Source organism: Dinoponera quadriceps, unplaced genomic scaffold (assembly GCF_001313825.1).
Source record: "Dinoponera quadriceps isolate SergipeBrazil2010 unplaced genomic scaffold, ASM131382v1 scaffold113, whole genome shotgun sequence".
NCBI classification, from domain to species: domain Eukaryota; kingdom Metazoa; phylum Arthropoda; class Insecta; order Hymenoptera; family Formicidae; genus Dinoponera; species Dinoponera quadriceps.
Window position 1 is genome coordinate 2396878 of NW_014554899.1, and position 18319 is coordinate 2415196.

The 18319-nt window shown below is 47.2% G+C and overlaps 1 protein-coding gene across 17 annotated transcripts in view; it reads right to left on the minus strand.

The window, feature by feature from the left end:
* The window catches only part of LOC106742530 (CUGBP Elav-like family member 2), a 575750-nt gene that overhangs the window by 149217 nt on the left and 408214 nt on the right, over nt 1–18319 (minus strand). For all 17 annotated transcript variants that reach the window (XM_014615564.1, XM_014615562.1, XM_014615563.1 and 14 more), the window contains one exon: nt 13008–13177. In XM_014615564.1, the coding sequence (XP_014471050.1) occupies nt 13008–13177 (170 nt within the window). The remainder of the gene's footprint in view (nt 1–13007; nt 13178–18319) is intronic.

The following is an 18319-nucleotide window of genomic DNA, read 5'->3' on the forward strand; positions in this document are numbered from 1 at the left end:
GGGGGGGGGGGAGGGATGGAACGAATGAAGGGCGGGAAAACGGAAGGAAGATGCGGAGGGAAAGTGAAAGAAAGATGGAATGCAGGTGAGAGAAAACGTAAGGAGTACGGGTGGGCGGTTGAGTGGGTGAGAGTGGGTGAGAGCGAGGTAGGCGAGAGGTCGGTGGATGATTGGCTACCCGAGCCACCCCCGGCCGCACAGTACTAATATCAGGGTAGGTGGGATATACTCTTACAAATTGTCTGCCGGCGCGTCGTAGGAGGGCGCGCGCAGAGGGGGATTTGTCTCCATTAAAGGGATTGAGGTTTTGTCGTACTCCACTTCCACTCTCTCCTTTTCCGCTCTCTTTCTCTCACCCGTACGGCGCCCTACTTGTATTTCGCGCCTGCTCCTCGTCGTGCTCTATCATTCCACTCTTCTTTTTTTCCCTCTTCTTTGCTTTTCTCCCGCCTTCTCCCGCTCCTCGGCCGTTCTCTCGCGCTCCAGCCTGTACGCTCCGTCTCGTTGAAGCGGCTACCAGATTGGAAGACGAATCTCTCGCCAAGCAACAAGCGTCCTCGTGAAGCCCGACCGAGCTCGCTCACATCCAGTTAGCAGCAGCGGATCCGAGTACTTTGCTTTTTGCCGAGCGGACGCAACCGAACTTAGTCAAACATACTGAACTCCCGCTAATGGTTACCTTCCATGTTCCACGGTTTTTCCATTTCGTTTGCTGTCGCGCGAGGGATGCTGCACAGTGCGTCTCGGAATTAGTCATGTTGTATTAGGGCGTCGCGCCAAGTTACTTCGCACTGAAGTTAATGAGCGTTTGCGAAATAAGCGAAAAAGTCCGGTTGATCGTTTTTTTAAGCTCGGCTCGAAAGGAAAGATAGAAAGAGGGAGAGAGAGATATTCGATGTGAGGATAAATTATCGCTTTCCAAAGTTAACTCGTTGAGTAAAGTATATACACGTATATACGTGTATATATGTATAAGGCGATTTGAAAAATTCGTGGGAGAATCTGTATAGGAAGGAAACAAGATTCCGGGGTATCTCGCATAAGGGGTCACGAGGGGCCACGGAGCCGCCTCGGGTTCGGGTTGCGTCGAGTCGACAAAAAGGGAAAGAAGACTTCGACTCGATATTATTTTATCGGATAGTTTTCGCTGGAGACCGGCTGAGGAAAAGAATGGGGCACGTAAGAGCGGCTGATCGAGTTGATCTACTGTTTCCACCGCGGAATCGGGTCAACCCCGTTTTCGCGTGGGGATATCGCCTTTTTCTTTATTCAAGCGATACCGTCGCCACTCGGAGCTAGGAGACCGTAAAAAGTGCCGACCGAATGACACCGTATTACTTACCCGAGATGGAACCGGGTTATCCGCAACAATAATAACCGTGAGGAGCGGAATTGATCGTCGCGACTCGTCGAAGACAGTTTCGAGTTGATCCCGCTTTCAGAGACGTTTCAATATATTACAAGCAGATCAGATTATGAAAAGAATAAATAAATGTTTGATAACGTCACGCACCGTTTATGCGGTGTTACGTGGCAGCGTGTGGTCTCCTCCGCGATGTAACGATTCCATATAACGGACGATGATCGTTCGAGAGAATCGACGCGATTCTCTTCATCGTGATTCATCTCCACGGGAGTGATATCTCACTTCTATCGTTCGCGCTCGTAGCATTTTCCGCGCGAAACTCTTCGCCGGGGCGTCGCGTGACAGTGACGCGCAGCGACAGAAATATACCCGCGGTCCTCTCGACCTACAATTTCGGCCAGGAAGAACAAACGGAGCGCGATTCAATGCTCCGGGGCGCGTTGGTTTCCGTCGGATGGTCCGTTGCCGCGCTCGCACGATGCGCGTTTGTATTTATATGTGGCGTACGTATACATACGTACAGACGGCCGGCGCGTTTGACCAGGCGAGAAAAACGCGTGATAAATCGGCGCAATCCGTTACGCCGGTCACCGTTACGAGTGCGCCCCCATAAATCCAGAAAGAGATCTTATTGCCCGGAAGATCCCGATGTATGTCATAATGGGAGATAATATTGGGATCCGTTCCAAGCCATTGTATCCGATGGCTCTCTCGTTGTGTATCGAGCGAAACGTAGCGTGCGAGCGCGCGCGAGCGCGGCGAGATCCTCATCTGAATATATTTGAATCGGTAAGCAGAAAGAGAAGGAGGAGGAGGGGGAGGATCTGTGTACAAAGCTCTTGAATCTTTTTTCTCCCACGGAAGAAAGAAGAGTCTCTCCACGATAAGAAGAAGCTAGCTCGATATATATATATATTTTTTTTTTACAGCATCGGAATGGTGATGAAATTTCCCCTTGACTCTCCTCCTTCTATCCCGCGAACGACGCAGTTTCCCGAACGGAACGCTGTTGTGCGAAGAAATTATTTTATACAGTATAAACCAAGTTCGTCTCTATCTCCTTCCGAGCGGTCGGCTCGCCGATTCCTCCGCTTCCGTAGAAACAGTTTGAACGAGCCGGAACGATCTCGAGAGCGGTCGCGTAATTCTCGCAGGTGTGGATCGATGGAGACGAGAAAACCGGCGGGAATGAAAACGTCCAAAATTGCCGCGCGCGGTTGCGACGCGATTCTTCGTTGAAACATGCGCAATAGTCGGAACTGTAAGGCTAGCCGGTGGCAGTCGGATATCTCGAAGTCTCGAAGGTAGTCGACACCTGCCGTGGTTAGATAAGCCCCGTGCAAATTTACCCGGCTTACTTTCAGAATCAGCCGAAATACGGTTACATTGCACTCCAGCTTGCACCATCTTCCTCGTGTCCCTTCGCTCGCTTTCTCTCTCTCTCTCTCTCTCTCTCCTGCCTGCCCTCGCAGCAGCGCTCAAATATTTGCGCAATCGATGGCAGTTTTGCCACGGCGTAATGGCAAGAGGAGCGAGAGAAGTATCCGCGGCTCCATATTCGAGTACAAAGAGGCACCGGAACGGGGGTAAAGGCGAGGGAGAGAACGGAACAACGGAAGGGAAGTGGGAAGGTGAGGTGAGGTTAAGAGCGTAACGAAAGCCGAGAGGTGGTGGAGAGGGAGGCAGAAGAGAATAGTACAAACGCAAAGCAACGGGAAGAAATGAGACTTTCGACTCGGGATTCGAGAGAAATTAAACTTCGCGGCATGCGCAGCTCCTTGTAATCCTGGCCGGCAGCCAGGACTTTCGCCATCGTCGCGTTTATATCGCCGGGCACGAATTCTCGCGAGCCGAGTGGACGTGATGTAACGAGGAGAATGGTTAACGCGTTGATAGCCAAGTGTAATTTGTAAGACGTCGCGGACATCTCTGTCGAGGCTGACGCGAGCACGAAGGTCCGTCTTGCCAGCGATATTTTCACGGGTGGGCGCCCTCGCGATATGATATTACGCAGATAAATGTCACTATTCCGCGACATTTTACACTTCAACCGTGCTTGAGATACATGCGCAGGTAGTTCTTTCAATTTCGTTCCTTCTTTCTTTTTTTCCTTTCCAACGAGAAAGACGAACCTTTACAAAAATATTCCGCCATTTTTACTCCTCATATGACCCAGTTTTAAGCCAATCTATTATTTTTCCGCTCGTTTCTTGCACTGTCAAGCACGCGTAGTCTGTTGAGCGAAGGAATAGGACGAATATACGCGAGTACGCTCGTGTATTTTTGAGCAGATAGCTCGTCTTCAATACTTGTTTTCTAGCTGATGAGTGACAGCATGTTAATACGTTCCTCTTTTACTCAGTTTTTATTTCAATACGGAAAGAAGCACGTTAAGGAGTGGTGCATTTGCGCGTAGCTGAATGTACGTTTACACGTCTCAAATTTACACAATACTGTACGTGTTTATTATTAAAAAATATTACCTTCACTAAAAAAAATGCCCCTTTCCTATTTTAAAAACGGGGTCATACTCACTCAGTCGAATACACGCGCTTTCACTGCCAAAACTAACAGTTTGCACGGGCTAAAAATAGAAATATTTTTCTACGGGACATTTATTGATCTCTCAAGTATCGGGTAACGGTGTTTGCAGGATCAACGTAGAACCAAAATTCGGATGAATAGAAGTTAACCGTTAACGCTGTTGACGTTTATCAATGAAATTTTGAAACTGCGCCTGGTAGCGGTCAATGCCATGAGTTCCACAAGATTACGGGGATCAGAAGCCGTTTAGTCGCAACTCCGATGAGACTTTAACTGGCTTTAGTCAAAGTCGCGTAATTCCCTACGACGAAAACGTAACGAGTTCGCGGTGGGAGGACGCCGTCGACGACGAAAAGGACGAGGACGGTGATGTCGAGAGGGAGAAACCGCCCTCGTCGTCAAGGGAAACTCAAAAAGTAAAAGTCCCAAATCCCGCACGCAACTTTAAATTAAAGCAGTTCGTTTTGCCCGCCTTTCGCGTTTTTATCATCCCGCTAGTTGGCATTTTCGTGACCCCGAGGGAGAGAATGAGAGGGAGAAAAGGATAAGACGTTTCGAACGCGTGTAACAACTTCTACCCTTCTCTCCGAAGGGTATAAGCAGCCGAAATAAAATGAGGATTTCTTAACCCGCGGTTGGGAATTTGGGAGTCTTGAAACGTATCTCAAGTCGTGACTCTGCGGTATTACGTAAAAAGTCTTCCATTGTATCCTCTTCGCCGAAGGAGAATCAATTTCGGTATGTCTGTCTAACGCCCCCCCCCCCCCTTCCTTCACTTAATGCAACATGAATAATAAAGATATATATAATTATGTTCTATTTATGCACATATTCTCTCTTCAAAAATGAAACGCAAGAATTTTGCGCTCTGTCCGTTATGTTAGAAAACAGAATTTCCAGTGAAGGGCGAATAACAAGCTATTCAGTAAAACAAATATATTTGTTTATTGATATATAAGAATTATGCGCTAATTATGCGTTATTACTCCCAGATAATTCCGATTTTTACGTAACAATCCTTAATTTCGTTTTTATCGAAGAATGTATGTGACTGGAAGCAATACAAATCCAGAATGTCCTGTAAAATTGCGGACGTTTTTTAAGCACGCCACGAGGCTGAGTCGAACGTGTGCGCGAATGGCTGCGAAAATTACTGGTTTCGGAAAACCGGCGAGTTTATCCGAATTCCATAATTTCGATTAAAGCGACCCGTCATTCCTGCGCCGGTATCGCCGGTATTTCCGCGTTATTCGCGAATTAAAGAAACGGACGAAGCGCGGCGGAGATGCAAAGCACGTCACGACGATTAATTCGCGCGAGATTTACCAGCCGGTTCTTGTATTTACACGCACTCGCGGCACGGGTGGAATTCCGAGTGGGATCCAGCACCTCGAGGGGCGAACAAAGGGCAGAGGCGTCATTAAGGCTGAGTGATCGACGAGCGAACGTCGGAAATACTAAGCAAGTGCCGTTTACCGTGGCTGCTGGCACGTGCCAGCCCGAATAGCGTTTCACAGGCTGTACGTTGGGCCATTATCAGGCGACAGATTTTCGATGTCGGCTCGATACCGGCCCGATATTAGATTACAGGCGAGTAATAATCACGGGCCCAACATCGACAGATAACCCTTAGTCGAGCATTAATGAAGCGTTAATTGATCGTACATTAAACAAGAATGAATTTCTCGTGCAGTGATTTACATTGATTGCATAACATCGGTCCAAGATTTAAAATGAAGCTTCAAGTTTTGTATCAGTTGAAAAGAAAAAGTGACGGATCATATAGAATGCCTATGCGTGGGAAATTATGACCCATAAATTCAAAAACCGCGACGATTGTTCATTTGATAAAAAATCGCGCACGCGCGCGCGCGCGTGTGTGTGTGTGTGTGTGTGACCAAAGTAAAAGTATCCCGGGAATGTTTCGAGCTGAAAATAATTATATTTATTGGAAGAAGCACTTTGGCAGAGATTCTCGCTCGCGTCGGTTTTCCTCTTCCCTTTTTTTCCCTCCCTAACATTTTGACGAGCGTCACGCGGCGCGTAAGCGCGGCCCGCGCTTTAAAATACATCGCGCAATTATCTAAAGCTCCTTTGAGTTGCGAAGTATACACAGCGTACACTTGGTTATCAGCTCGGCGCGGCCGTTATGGGACTTCAAAAATTTATCTGTCTTCGAAAAGTCCGCTATTCTCCTGCGAAAAGAACCGGGAACTACCTCGAATCCGGCTTGCACGTGTTGGAACACGAGCTCACTTCGGAAGCAGCTTTGCGATACTTCCGCGCCGGAGTTTCGTTTAAAGTTTCTCGCGTAATCCTGAAGTGCACGGTCTACGACGACTCGGGGCGTTCTTCACGATTTCGGTAGCCTTTGGGAGAGACCGGAAGTCACGGCACAAAGAGACACGAGAAAATAACCGTTAGGCGGGGAAAATAAAGCCATCCGTGAGACAAGACGCTCAAAGAACGCGATCCTTGTGAGAGAAAAAAGGGGGAGAAGAGGGGAAAAAAAATACGAAGGGAAACGAAGAAAGGAAGAGTACACACAGGCGGAACAAAAGAAAGTCGACGGGAATCGATTCTCCGCGCGTTATTCGATCTTCCTAATCCGCGAAATTTTCCCGATACCGCGAGAAATTTCCGTCTACTCAGATTCGGAGACGTCTCAATGGCGTCTCTCTCCGTCCGCGATATTCCGTACCTGAGAAATCGATTATTGTGAGTGACGGAAAGACGCGAGAAAGAGAGAGCGCACGGCAAAAGCCCGCGAGAAGGATATCGATCTTCTCCGTTTTCAAGCGTTATACACGACTGACAAATAGTACAGCCGATCTCTATGGAGGCCCTTAAAGACAGCCGCCGCGCGAAGTTCGGCTTTCTTGGACGTGAAAGAGCGAGGTGACGCGAGCATGGCACGACTTAAGGACGATTAATAGGAGCGTGTGATTAATGGTGGGGTGTACTTCGGGGGGACGTAACGAGCAGCGGTAGCAGTCGATTCGCATTTCCGTGTAGCAAGGCAAACAAATCCACCGAAGCGCGATTTGCGCGCGAAGTATTCCGGCGCGCGCGCGAGAGAGAGAGAAAGAGATAGCTTTCAGCGCGACGAAGATACGAGAGAGAAAGAGAGAGAGAGAGATAGAGAGAGACAAACGCGCTTCGTAACGATACCGTATATCCTCGCAGACAACGGGTAACAGGAAGCTCGTCGAAGAGGAGGAATTCGCAATCGACACACACACACACACACACACAGGGTAGCATCGCCGTGCGAGAGCTCTGTTAATTTAACTAAAACATTTCCCGACGTCTTTTCGCCCGGCGGTGCAAGGGAATTCCGCGTGGAAAATTCTGCAACGGGAGAGCAACAGCGCGGTGGCGGCTTCTGCTCCTCTTCCTCTTTCTCCTTCTTGTTTGCAGAGGATCTTGTTGTCGTCATCGTCGTCGTCGACGACGACGTTCTCGTCGTCGTACCGTGTCTCACAAAGTAGCGGAGTATCGAATTCCGCTACTTTGCGACAAGAAGCGGACGCAGTCGGACACTTTCGAGATTCCAATATATTGGCTGCGATGGCAATCTCGGAAGTCTTCATTGCGAACACGGTTCCGCACTCGTTTTAATCGGAGATAAAAGGAGCTCGCCGCGAGTTCGCTGTTTCCTATTGACCCGCCAAATTGAACATTCCACGGGACGCTCGCGCTTCAGCGATATTGATCTCGAAAGCAGGTGACTTCACAGTTTAATCTCTTTCCAGCGCGGGTGTCTCTTGTGTTTCGAGAGAGCGGCCATGCCCGAATTAGCACGCTAATGCCCCAGCTGATTACATTACCGCAATTGCGAAGCCGCTTTGCGACAAAATTGGCTCGTCTTAACGCACGTTTGCCGGCGTAACGCGCGCCCCGTCCGGCCAGAAAATCGATCGATATCATCAACACGGTCGTCAATTGCGGCAACTTTCGGTAACTTGAGCAAATAATCGTGTTTCAGCGTCAAACGTGCAAAGTAGAACACTTCGTTCGTTTAATTAGCAACTAATTCGATTAATTTGGTCACACAACGCGAGAGAAAGAAGCGTTGCCTTTGGCCAAATTATCTGCCGTACATTACCCCTCCTCTCTCTCTCTCTCTCTCTCTCTCTCTGCCGTGCTTTAATTAAAAATATTTTATCGCGCGATAAAATTATCTCAAAGCTGATTTAATGAGGAGCGCGTAAAATGAAACGCGGGAAACGCATTACGGTATCATAATGATCAATGAAACGGTCATGGCAATTCTTTTTCTCGTTACGACGAGGACGTCGATGACGACGTCGATAACGACGACGACGACGACGCCGACGTGACGTTACGAGCATTTCCTTGTCGGTAATTTCAGAGCTTAAATTTATTCTGGCGTAAATCAAACATATTCCACAGGTACTCTTTGTTAATTTTTAGTAGAGCTTACGCGCCGCGGCTCGGCTCCGCGGCTTAATTAATATAGAATTTCTGGGAACTCCGGCGTTTTATTTCCACCGGCGAGCGAAAGCGCCCTGATGTATTGTAGAATTTACTTTCTGCCCCGCTGTTTGGCCAGAGAGAGCGGCAGACACGCGCTCGCGCGAACTCGCGACGTCGAGCGTATTATTCCGCGCGCGGAATTTTACTTAAGTAATATAATTTAAACCGATAGCGCGCATACCGCCGTCGCCATCGTTGCCGTTGCGTTATGAGATGAAGTTCTTTTGTGACGTAACATGTCCGGTGACAATTAATCGGGTCCGGTTGGATATTAACAATGCTGTCATTCACTCACCTGAACAAGAAAATGAAATAATGATCGCTTCTCGGCGGGAAAGGTGACAAAAGGTGACCAAAATAGTGACCAAATGTGACATTTTCTCAAATTCTAAAAGGAACAAAGTCATTTAAGCCAGGAATAACATTTATTTTTATCTTCCCAGATTTATCTTTGGATAGCTTAATATAGGGAGTTTTAATACGATTCGAAAGTTTATGACAAGGAAAGACCAAGGGTGCCCAGTGAGCGAACGGCAATCGACAGCAGACGAGACGGCAAAAATGTACAGAATATCCGGAACCCTTATCTCAATCGCTCGTATAAAGATAGAACGGGTTAAACTGAGCAGAAAAGTCCTCTACCATTTTGCAAACAACCACGCAAAATTTCAAATTATTAATTATTGAAAACGGCCATACATAGTAGTTTCTTTAATTAATAACTCAAAAATCTTACTCGCAAAATGGTACAGGACTTTTTTGTTCAGAGTGATCTAATCTACAAATATATAGCAGCTGTTGTACTTAGCGACAGGTTTAAGATTTGAGGTTGAATATATTGATGTTTGTCGTTAGATGCAACAGCTGTTATGTATTCGTACATTAGATCACTCTGAACAAAGAGGTTCTTTTTTACAAATAAAATGCAAATTTTTAAGTCATTAATTAAAGAAGCTATGGCTATTGTCAATCATTAATAACTTGACTTTTGTGTGCAAAAGTTGCACTCGCTTGCAAAATGGTAGTACCCCCAAATTCGAGATACTAATTTCTAAATGGAAACGACAGTTCGAGTTACACGCTGATACTTTTCCCGGCGTATTAGTACGAGATACACGGGATACACAAGATGAAGAAAAAAAGCCAACGACTGGAAATATTGTTCTTATAAACTTATGATACTTTTATTTAGAAGGTACAAGGATCCCCGCGTGTACTTCGTATACATAGGTACGAGGTACTCATATACATAGGTGAGATGCTTTAAATGTGAAAATAGAAGATGTCATTAACGTAGAATCTAAATAACCCAGTGATAAAGGCGGTCGTCTGGCAAGCAAAAAACCGAGTCCGATCCTAACCGAGTTTGCTTCGCTCCGAAATTCTTCATCTCATATGACATTAAAAATAGACTTCTAGACACAAGCCTGGACGCAAATAAACGTTTTTTAACCTTCTTTCCAGTATTTCTGAAGTATTGAAAATCGATAAATGTACTACCAATCAACTTGTACCAGCTCGTAATATATCTCCTTATAGTGAAGACATTCTGATTTCGAGGTACTAATATGTCTCTTGTAATTACATAGAGTTTATATTTCAACGTGTCCAATTCTTGGCGATACATAATTATATACCTTTACACGAACGATTGAGAGAAAAATTCCGGACGTCCTGTATATGACACATAGACTACATTTTACAAATTTAACGACAGGAGAAAAAAATGGCTATAATAACCCATTTTCGACGATAGTGAATTTTTCAGTGACTTGAAAAGTTAAGAAAAAGTGACAAAAGTTGACTTACAAGTAACTAGAGCGCTGGATATTTGGGAAAAAGTCAGACGTAGATGTCCGCACGCGGCTGTTGGACGCGTCCGGCAATCAGGTCTGGCCGCGAGTTAATTGGGGGGCAGCAATTACTCATCTGTTTTATCGCGAAATTGAGACTGCCGGCGTTGACAGAGATTTCGAATCTAAAATGCGATGCATTAAACAAAGGGCCCCCGCGGCGAATGGGACATTAATTCACCATTACGTCATGGTAATCAAGTTAAATTTTCACAATGGGGAACGAATTTCATCCCAGTTGTACTGGCTGCCGCCATCAATTTTGCAGGTGCGCATGACGTTTACAATTCGCCCACATTAATTATTCCGCGAGTTCTCAGAATTCCGACGCTTCGCGCCTTCCGACTCGGATAGCGCGCGCATCGCGTACATTTTACATACAGATCCACTTATCTGCACGGGGATTTCCGCGAAGACTCGCCGATCGGGGAATCGCTCGCGTGCGAATTAGCGGGAATCGCGAGAGAATGCGGGTCGCGACGCGTTCGTCTGCGAGCTTACGGTATCCGTTGCGCGGGACCTAACAACAATCGAAGTCGCAAACGAGAAAGAAACGGGGAACGAACGTTCCCCGTCCGTGAATCCATCGGTATCCATTATTAAAGAAATATCGATCGAGGGAAACAGCTCCGCCCCGAGCTCTTCACCGGCACACGCGCGCTATAGCGAAATTTTAATTTATTCATCGCTAATCTAACCCAGTTTCCCCACTGCTATTGCCACGTTAAGACGATAGCGCAATGGGACGTCATTTCCCCCCGTCCTTCACTATTTCGGGCCGCGCTTTATCGCGGTACGAGTGTAATTACGCTCGGCAATCTCCATGGCGAACTTCGACCGCGTCTCGTACGTACGCGTTGAAATCGATACCCTCTCCCCCTTGGACGTACACATGCCCACACACCGCACACATGTCCACACCGACATATACCGGGTAACCGCGCGCGACGTCTGACTTCCGCACCGGCCGCAAACTTGAAGTCATCCGTACGGAGAAAGTAATTGCGCAAACTTTCGCCGGTGTCGGTGACGTTTAGCGAGCGTTAAGGCTCGTTATTAGCGAGCACGTGCATATTTCAGTGGCAGCCGCGTTACAAGCGCGCGGCTGCCTGCATTCGGACGTGGGGACGTTACCGAGTCTCACGGGGGTTGTTCTCTCTCGCGCTCGCTCACCCCCTACCCCGATCGATATACCCCGAGGAAAGACCGTGGAAACGACCAGCGCTCTCCTGACTAGACTGTACGACTAGACGTTGTATGTACGATCTGCCTTCGTTATCCTTATCTGAGACGGTCGCGCCGTGCGCGGAGACCGATAAAACTCCAGGCCTGCGATTAACGTTGCCCCGCGCTAATTCGCGACGGAAAACTTCGCTCGAAAACACCCAAGTTCCTGGATAGAAATTTAAAACGCGCACTGGAAAGGCTCTATACAATGTTTCCCCCCCGCTTGTATCTAGGTTTTGTAAAGGCAAACCTATTTAGCGCCCCATACGGAAATGTAACGCTCGTACAAATTAGGGCCAGACTTGTGAATCTAACCGGACCCTTGATGATCTTGACATGTTTAACTAGGCTCTATCTAGACTGACTATATCTTGTCGTGCAATTAATAATTTATAAGAAAATTCAAATGCGGACTTGTGTTGCCTGTTTGTGTTCCATTTTATTTTGTTCTCTATTTTCTATTTAAAAAATTGTATTATTCTATTTTCCAAATTTTCTACTTACGAAATACTAAATACAATTTTTGAGAACCAAAATCAAAGTTAATTAATTTGGTCTTATTTCGACTTTATTATGGTGAATTTCACACCGAGTCTCTTTAAGATTTCACTTTAAACTACTCGGGAATTGATTAACTAGCCCTGACAATGATGAGCGCAAACTTGTATTAAGAACATTCACATCAGCGCCTGCTCAAGGCCTATTCACGAAATTCCAGATCTCAGATCTCATTCCAATCTCAGAATGAGCTTTCTTGGCTATACCTAGGCCCAATGAAGGCAAGCCTATTTTGGAGTATATCTACTTAGAGCCTCTACAAACTTGAGGCACACCTCGATTAATTTCTACCCGGGTTGAGATAAAAAAAATCGTTGCGTCGCATATTCCCGTTTCTTACTTTTTTTACCCGAACCATTTCCGGTTTGCAAATCGCGTCCATGAATTTGGGAAATTTAATAAGCGACATTTTGATTTTGATAATCGACCCGGAATCCCGAAAAAAGCTGGGTAATTCGAAACGGCTAATTTCGGCACGCCTCAATGTATGGAACTACGTCAATAATGTGGCGCGAAGCGCCGCAAAACGACGAATATATCGAAAATTCGATTGAATTGCGAAACGTCGGCGGACAGAATTAATCGAGGTGGTCAGAAATATAATTTTCGGCGGATTAATTCGTCGTCGGCGAATTTTATCGGCGCATTTTCGAAAGGCGCGTCCGTGAGAAGCGATCCCCCCCCCCGGCGATTTTTTCGTGACCGGCGGCCGAACGTATCCGGAATTGATGCACGATCGTGTCGCGACGTTTTATCGTTCTTTGCCGTCGTAAACACGTCCCCTTCTTCTTTCCGTATCTTCGCCCTTCCGTTCCTGTAACCGTTCGCGCTCATCGTCCCGTTAACGTCGATGAAAACGCCGATGATCGGCGGTGCGTTGACACGAGGCAACTTCGCGCGAACCAACTTCGAGGCATGCGCTGCGCGAGTTGTCCCAGAAAAATCATCCGAACACTTACCCCTGTGACTGCCGGTGATCTTGTCCCGCAGGATATTTATTTGGTGCACTCGGCCGTACTCCTCGAACATCGTCCTCAGGTCGTTCTCGTCCATGTCATGAGGTACCTGACCCACGAACATCTTTATGTTGTCCGGGTCCGGCTGCTCCACGCTGTTGTTGTTCATTACGCTGTAACGTGAAAAAGAAGTTTATACGCTGTGGTACGTGCGGCGTATTAAACACGCGTGTCTGGAGAAAAACTACATGCCGTTATTAACGTGTTAACGGGTCGGGGACCGCCATCGCACGCTTTATCAGTTCAGACTTACCGCGGTGGTGAATAACAAGTAACTTTTACACCGAGTGTTTTTCTCCATGCAAATAATATTATACGGAATATTTGCGTCTAATCATCGTGTTGATATTCCACGCTCGCTGATCGAACCACAAAAATCTTAGAATTATTAGGGATTCACAATAAATTAGAGAAAACTAGCAGCTCTTAAATAAACTGAAAATGTAAGTGAAGGGCCGTGAGAAGCTCAGGCATAGAAATAATAGGGCTATAAATAAAGAAAAAAATCTTATTAATCTTTCGATATATAAACAGGCTTAAATATATTTATTAGATATAATATATTAGATTAATCATCATAACAACTAAACGGACTTCAGTCATAGGCCCTCTTCGGTAACATGTATTATTGGTTCATAATTGTTGTTGTCAATATTACAGACGTGCTACTAAAGAAGATCTAGCATATATGATCGGAACGTTTAACTATTCTGATAATTTTAACATATTATTTATAATTAACATATTTAGACCTGTTCATATACATATATATATATATATCGAAAGATTGATATAATTTGTTTCTTTGTTTATTAATATTATTATTATTTCCATGCTTCTCCTCAGACCCTTCATTTACATTTTTAGGAATCCACATTAGCGCGGCATGCAAAGAAGCGTATATCGCGAAATCGCATCATCTCTCTTATTTTTAATTTTAAATAATATTGAGAGGTTATACACATGTTTATCAAATAATATTCCCCGATAAAAGTATGAATTGGCGGATAAAACGATTCCGCGAGCCGGCACATTCGGCCGACTATTTCGCGAATCCAGAACCCAATCGGCTATTTTGATTGGACGCGCTGCAAAGCGCGAAATATTCTCGCGGGCACCGCGCTCGTTAAACGAACGATTAAAATATTAAGCACTTTATCAGCGCGCAAAGTGGAGCGGAGGATGATTTCATTGCGGCGACGTATGACCGCGAATGGCCGTAAAGTGAGTTAGAAGTTATCGTATTGGAAGCGGAAAAATATTCGGCCGAAATATTTTGCAGACATGTCCGCCCCGGCGAATGTGGGTATATATTTTATATACGGGGCATGCCGCTGTTATTGAATATCGTTTCAGCTGCAGGCTGACAAATTTGAAGTAGATTTTCCGCTGGCGAAAATTTGATGGGTGTCCGTCAACGGCGTTCCTAACGCGTTCCTGACTTTTCATTTTCGATATCCGCGCGTAATTAAATGCGAATAATGCAATTTCCGTTTAGCGGTAACGCGATCAAAGCAAAAGAAGGCGTATTTGCAGAATGATATTTGGTTAATCGACGCCGAATTAATTGGACGAGCAGGCGTTGTGAGAAAACGCGGAGGCGCATCGGAACATCCCCTCCCATTCCTCCCTCACCTTCCGTGTACGCGGACAGGCGTGCACGTGCAACTAGTGCAATTCGGCGTATTGCGTAACGTGCGCTTGCGCATTTTTCGGCCGAATATTTCGCCGAGAGCCCGCAACACACTCACTCCGGCCGAATGGCGGGATTAACGTTGCATTTTGCGCAGCGCGACTGCATGCGACGTATGTCGCGATGGATATTTTAGCACGTATAGTTACGAACAGCGCAAAAGACTGCCGCTGTGTGTTTGGCTACCCCAGAATACATATTTGACCGCCCGAGCGCGCCGGAATACGTCCGCTTTTCGAAACTTACTCGCGAAGCTTTTCGCCGGCACGGCGGTTATTTCGCGCGGATTATGCGTGTTTGAGGTCCTTCTCTCTTTCTCTTCCTCCCCGGAGGACGCTGCTGACGCGTCATCCTTCGATCGCGTCACACGGACTCAGCGTTGCGCGTTGTCGGACCGAGACAGGAAGAGAGAAAAAGCTTCCCGTTACTCGCGAGTTTCTCGTAATTTTAGGATCCGCCCCGCGCGGATCGCGCACGCATCGCCCTCCGCCAAATATTTTCGCTCTCAACGGCTGATTAAAATCCGATACCCGAGTCAATATTTTCCATCCTGTCGGGCGCTTCCGCCTCCCCCTTCCCTCCCACGCGAAAACCTACAAAACATTAATGTCCGGCTTTAATTCGCGTTTTTTTTATTGCCTCGATGAGTTGCTCGCGAACGCGTGTGCTTGTGTAATTTTCTTGACGATTATACGGGAGACCGGGAATATCTAGCTAGCTTTTAAGGGCTTTAAGGGCTGCATACATCTAAGCGGTTCGAAAATGTTTGAGTTTTTCTTCTAATCACGTTATTGACTTTATGACGTCATCGCTAATCGGCAACCAAAATATTTCGGTAACTATTGGATTTATTTAGCTGTAGTTCTGCATAGATATTTAAAACAATTGTTCAGATTATCTAGTCTTCGTCGTAGTCGATTTTTCAAATATTAATTTTTGATAAAATTATTAATATTCCAAATCAAAAGTTTGGTTTCTCGCCACAAAATTTCTTCTCATTCAGTTTAGAAACAAAGAAAAACTGTAATAGATATTGAAAAGTCCTGCGACAGGGACTAGATAGTCTTATTAAAAATATTTATGCAAAACTACGGCTAGATTGGTCCAATGGTCCTCGATATATTTTGGGTCCCGAATTAGTAATGACGAGATTCACGGAAGCAGTAATAACGACGTTACACATCAATTTTATATAATAGGCTCCGTATAATATGTAAATAAAAATATGGAGAAGCAACCCTCAAAAGGGATCCACCCTTCCGTGGAGTCAATAGTGTGTTCGGCAGAAGGGTTCGGGCATTGGGCGTTTTTCGAGCCGCTCGGATGTATGTAGCTGCTTGATTAGAATCGGAGCATGTGCGAGTTCACGTTGTCCCGATCCCGGTGGAGATGGAGGCTTCCGCTAATGATCCGTAAACCAGTTCGACGTCACAGAGGAGAGAGCGGAGAGACTGTCGTGCAGCGAGGTGTCTGTACGTTACCGTGGCGGGGCGAATTCACGGCGAGCGTCGAGTTAATTAGAGCTTCACTTTGACATTCGTTCAATCGTGCAGCGTTTCGCGAAGAAGCGGAGCAGATGCGCCCTGTCGTTTTTTTGAACACACTGTATAGGCGCCGTGGCGCTTTTAGCGGCCGGTTAGCCACCTCGCGTGAGTTACGCTCGTCGTGGAATGCAGCCGGTTATACGAGCGGAAGGCATTACTGTTTCACGCTGCGGACGCGACAGTTTGTTGCGCCGTAAAATCGCTCGCATAAAGTTAGCCGGTTTGAAATAGTGACCCGGATCGCGCCGCCGTTCTTTCGCCTCGCACCGTCCTTCTTCTCCCCCTCGCCTTCTTCCACTTCTTTCTCCACCCCTCTCGCGCCGCTATAAATCACCGAACTTCAGAAGTCATCGTCCCGGTGGCACGCCTCGCGAAAGTCGAAAGTTCGAGATCGATCGCGCGCATGGTATGCGCGCGAGGTAGTTAATTACACGCGACCTTGGAGTGTCGTGACTACCGCCCGACGACGAGCTTCATCGTCCGCGTGGTTCGCGCATCGCCCACCTACTCCCCCGTTACAAAATTCCAGACGCATCGATCGCGAGGGGGGAAAGAGAGAGGGAGAGAGGTATCGGCAAGATGGAGGGAGGAAAACATTCGGCCGTTTGTGGGATAAAACGAAGTTTACACAAAGCCGGCCGGTCCGAACGGCAAATAAGGAAATTTCGGTGCGGCCCCTCGGGAAGGGAAGGCTTTCACGATCCCGACGGCGGCGGGGTGCACGATGCGAGGGGGAGAAAAAAAGAGTTCGAAGAATTTCGCGAAACGATAGGAGAAAGTTAATATTAGTCGGCGCGGTTTAAAGCGATTTTCCGGCCGAGCGGACGCTCCCTCATCTCGGTCTATGGAGTGCAGGTCTCGGGGAACCAGGGGGAGAGAGAGAGAGTGTGTGTGAGAGAGAAAAGGAAAACATGAGGGAAATAAGAGGGTGTCTGTTATGTCGGCGAGCTCGCATCTCCCTTGCCTTTCGCGGCAAGAGACGGGGGGGCGGGTTAACTAATCGAAGAAGCGACTAAGTTAACTAAACGAGAGAAGCTCTATTCCTGGCGAGTCGAGAGAGGCGATCGGCAATCGCTTCCTCCGGATTGGTCACGTGCCAGGATCCGCGCGATGGCTTCTCGATTGGATTAATCGAGATTTATCGCGGAGTTCCGCAAGGGGGAAATCTCTCGCAGCACCCCTGGCCCGGGAGATACGTGGATGTATATAGCTTTGTCGGTCGCGGACCGGCGCACGGAATCGGAATGCGTGTAATTAAAATGACGCGTCGAGATTGACGAGTTAATTAAAACACTAATAATGACGGGCGCGGCGGGGCTGCACGAGCAATTAAATCGCCCGATGCAGGCCCGTTTCGATCGCGCTCGCGGTTAAAAGTTCGTCGGAAAGTTGGTCGTCATAGTCGTTGCCGTCGGCGGTCGCAGCCGTGAACGCGCGAAGCCCGGTCGATGGACCTTGGCGCGAGCGGCACCGGTAATTACAGCGTGTTTCCCACCGGAAGAGCGGGACAATAAATAATTACGAATTTTCGTAACGGCGCTAAATTTTCATTGCGCGGCGCGCAACTAATTACGGAAGCGTGCGCGACGTTCTTGACAACGGCGTAGAGCAAACTGTAAATTAGCCCTCCAGCAGCAGTTGTGGTATCCAACCAGTTACGGTCACGTCGAAATAATCAGCGTTCGCGCCGTCCACCGGGCGGACTTTTCCATCGTCTTTTCGCCGAGCGTGCTTCTCGGCGTTCACGATTTACCGCTCAGCGAGAGATTTTCTCTCCCCGGGGCGCCACGATTTAGCAGGAGAATTCGGCGGTGCTCTCCTTTGAAATCTCGAGAACGTTGAGACTCGACTCGTCCCTCCACTGTCGGATATCCGAGTGTGAGACCGTTATTAAATTGTACACCAGTGTGTCTGATTTTTCGCGCGCCTCCTTGTCGCGGCGGCTTCGCGAGACGAACGCGTCGGACACTTGCGGTGATCCCGGCGTGATTTGTGGCCGGCGCAAATTGACCCCCCCC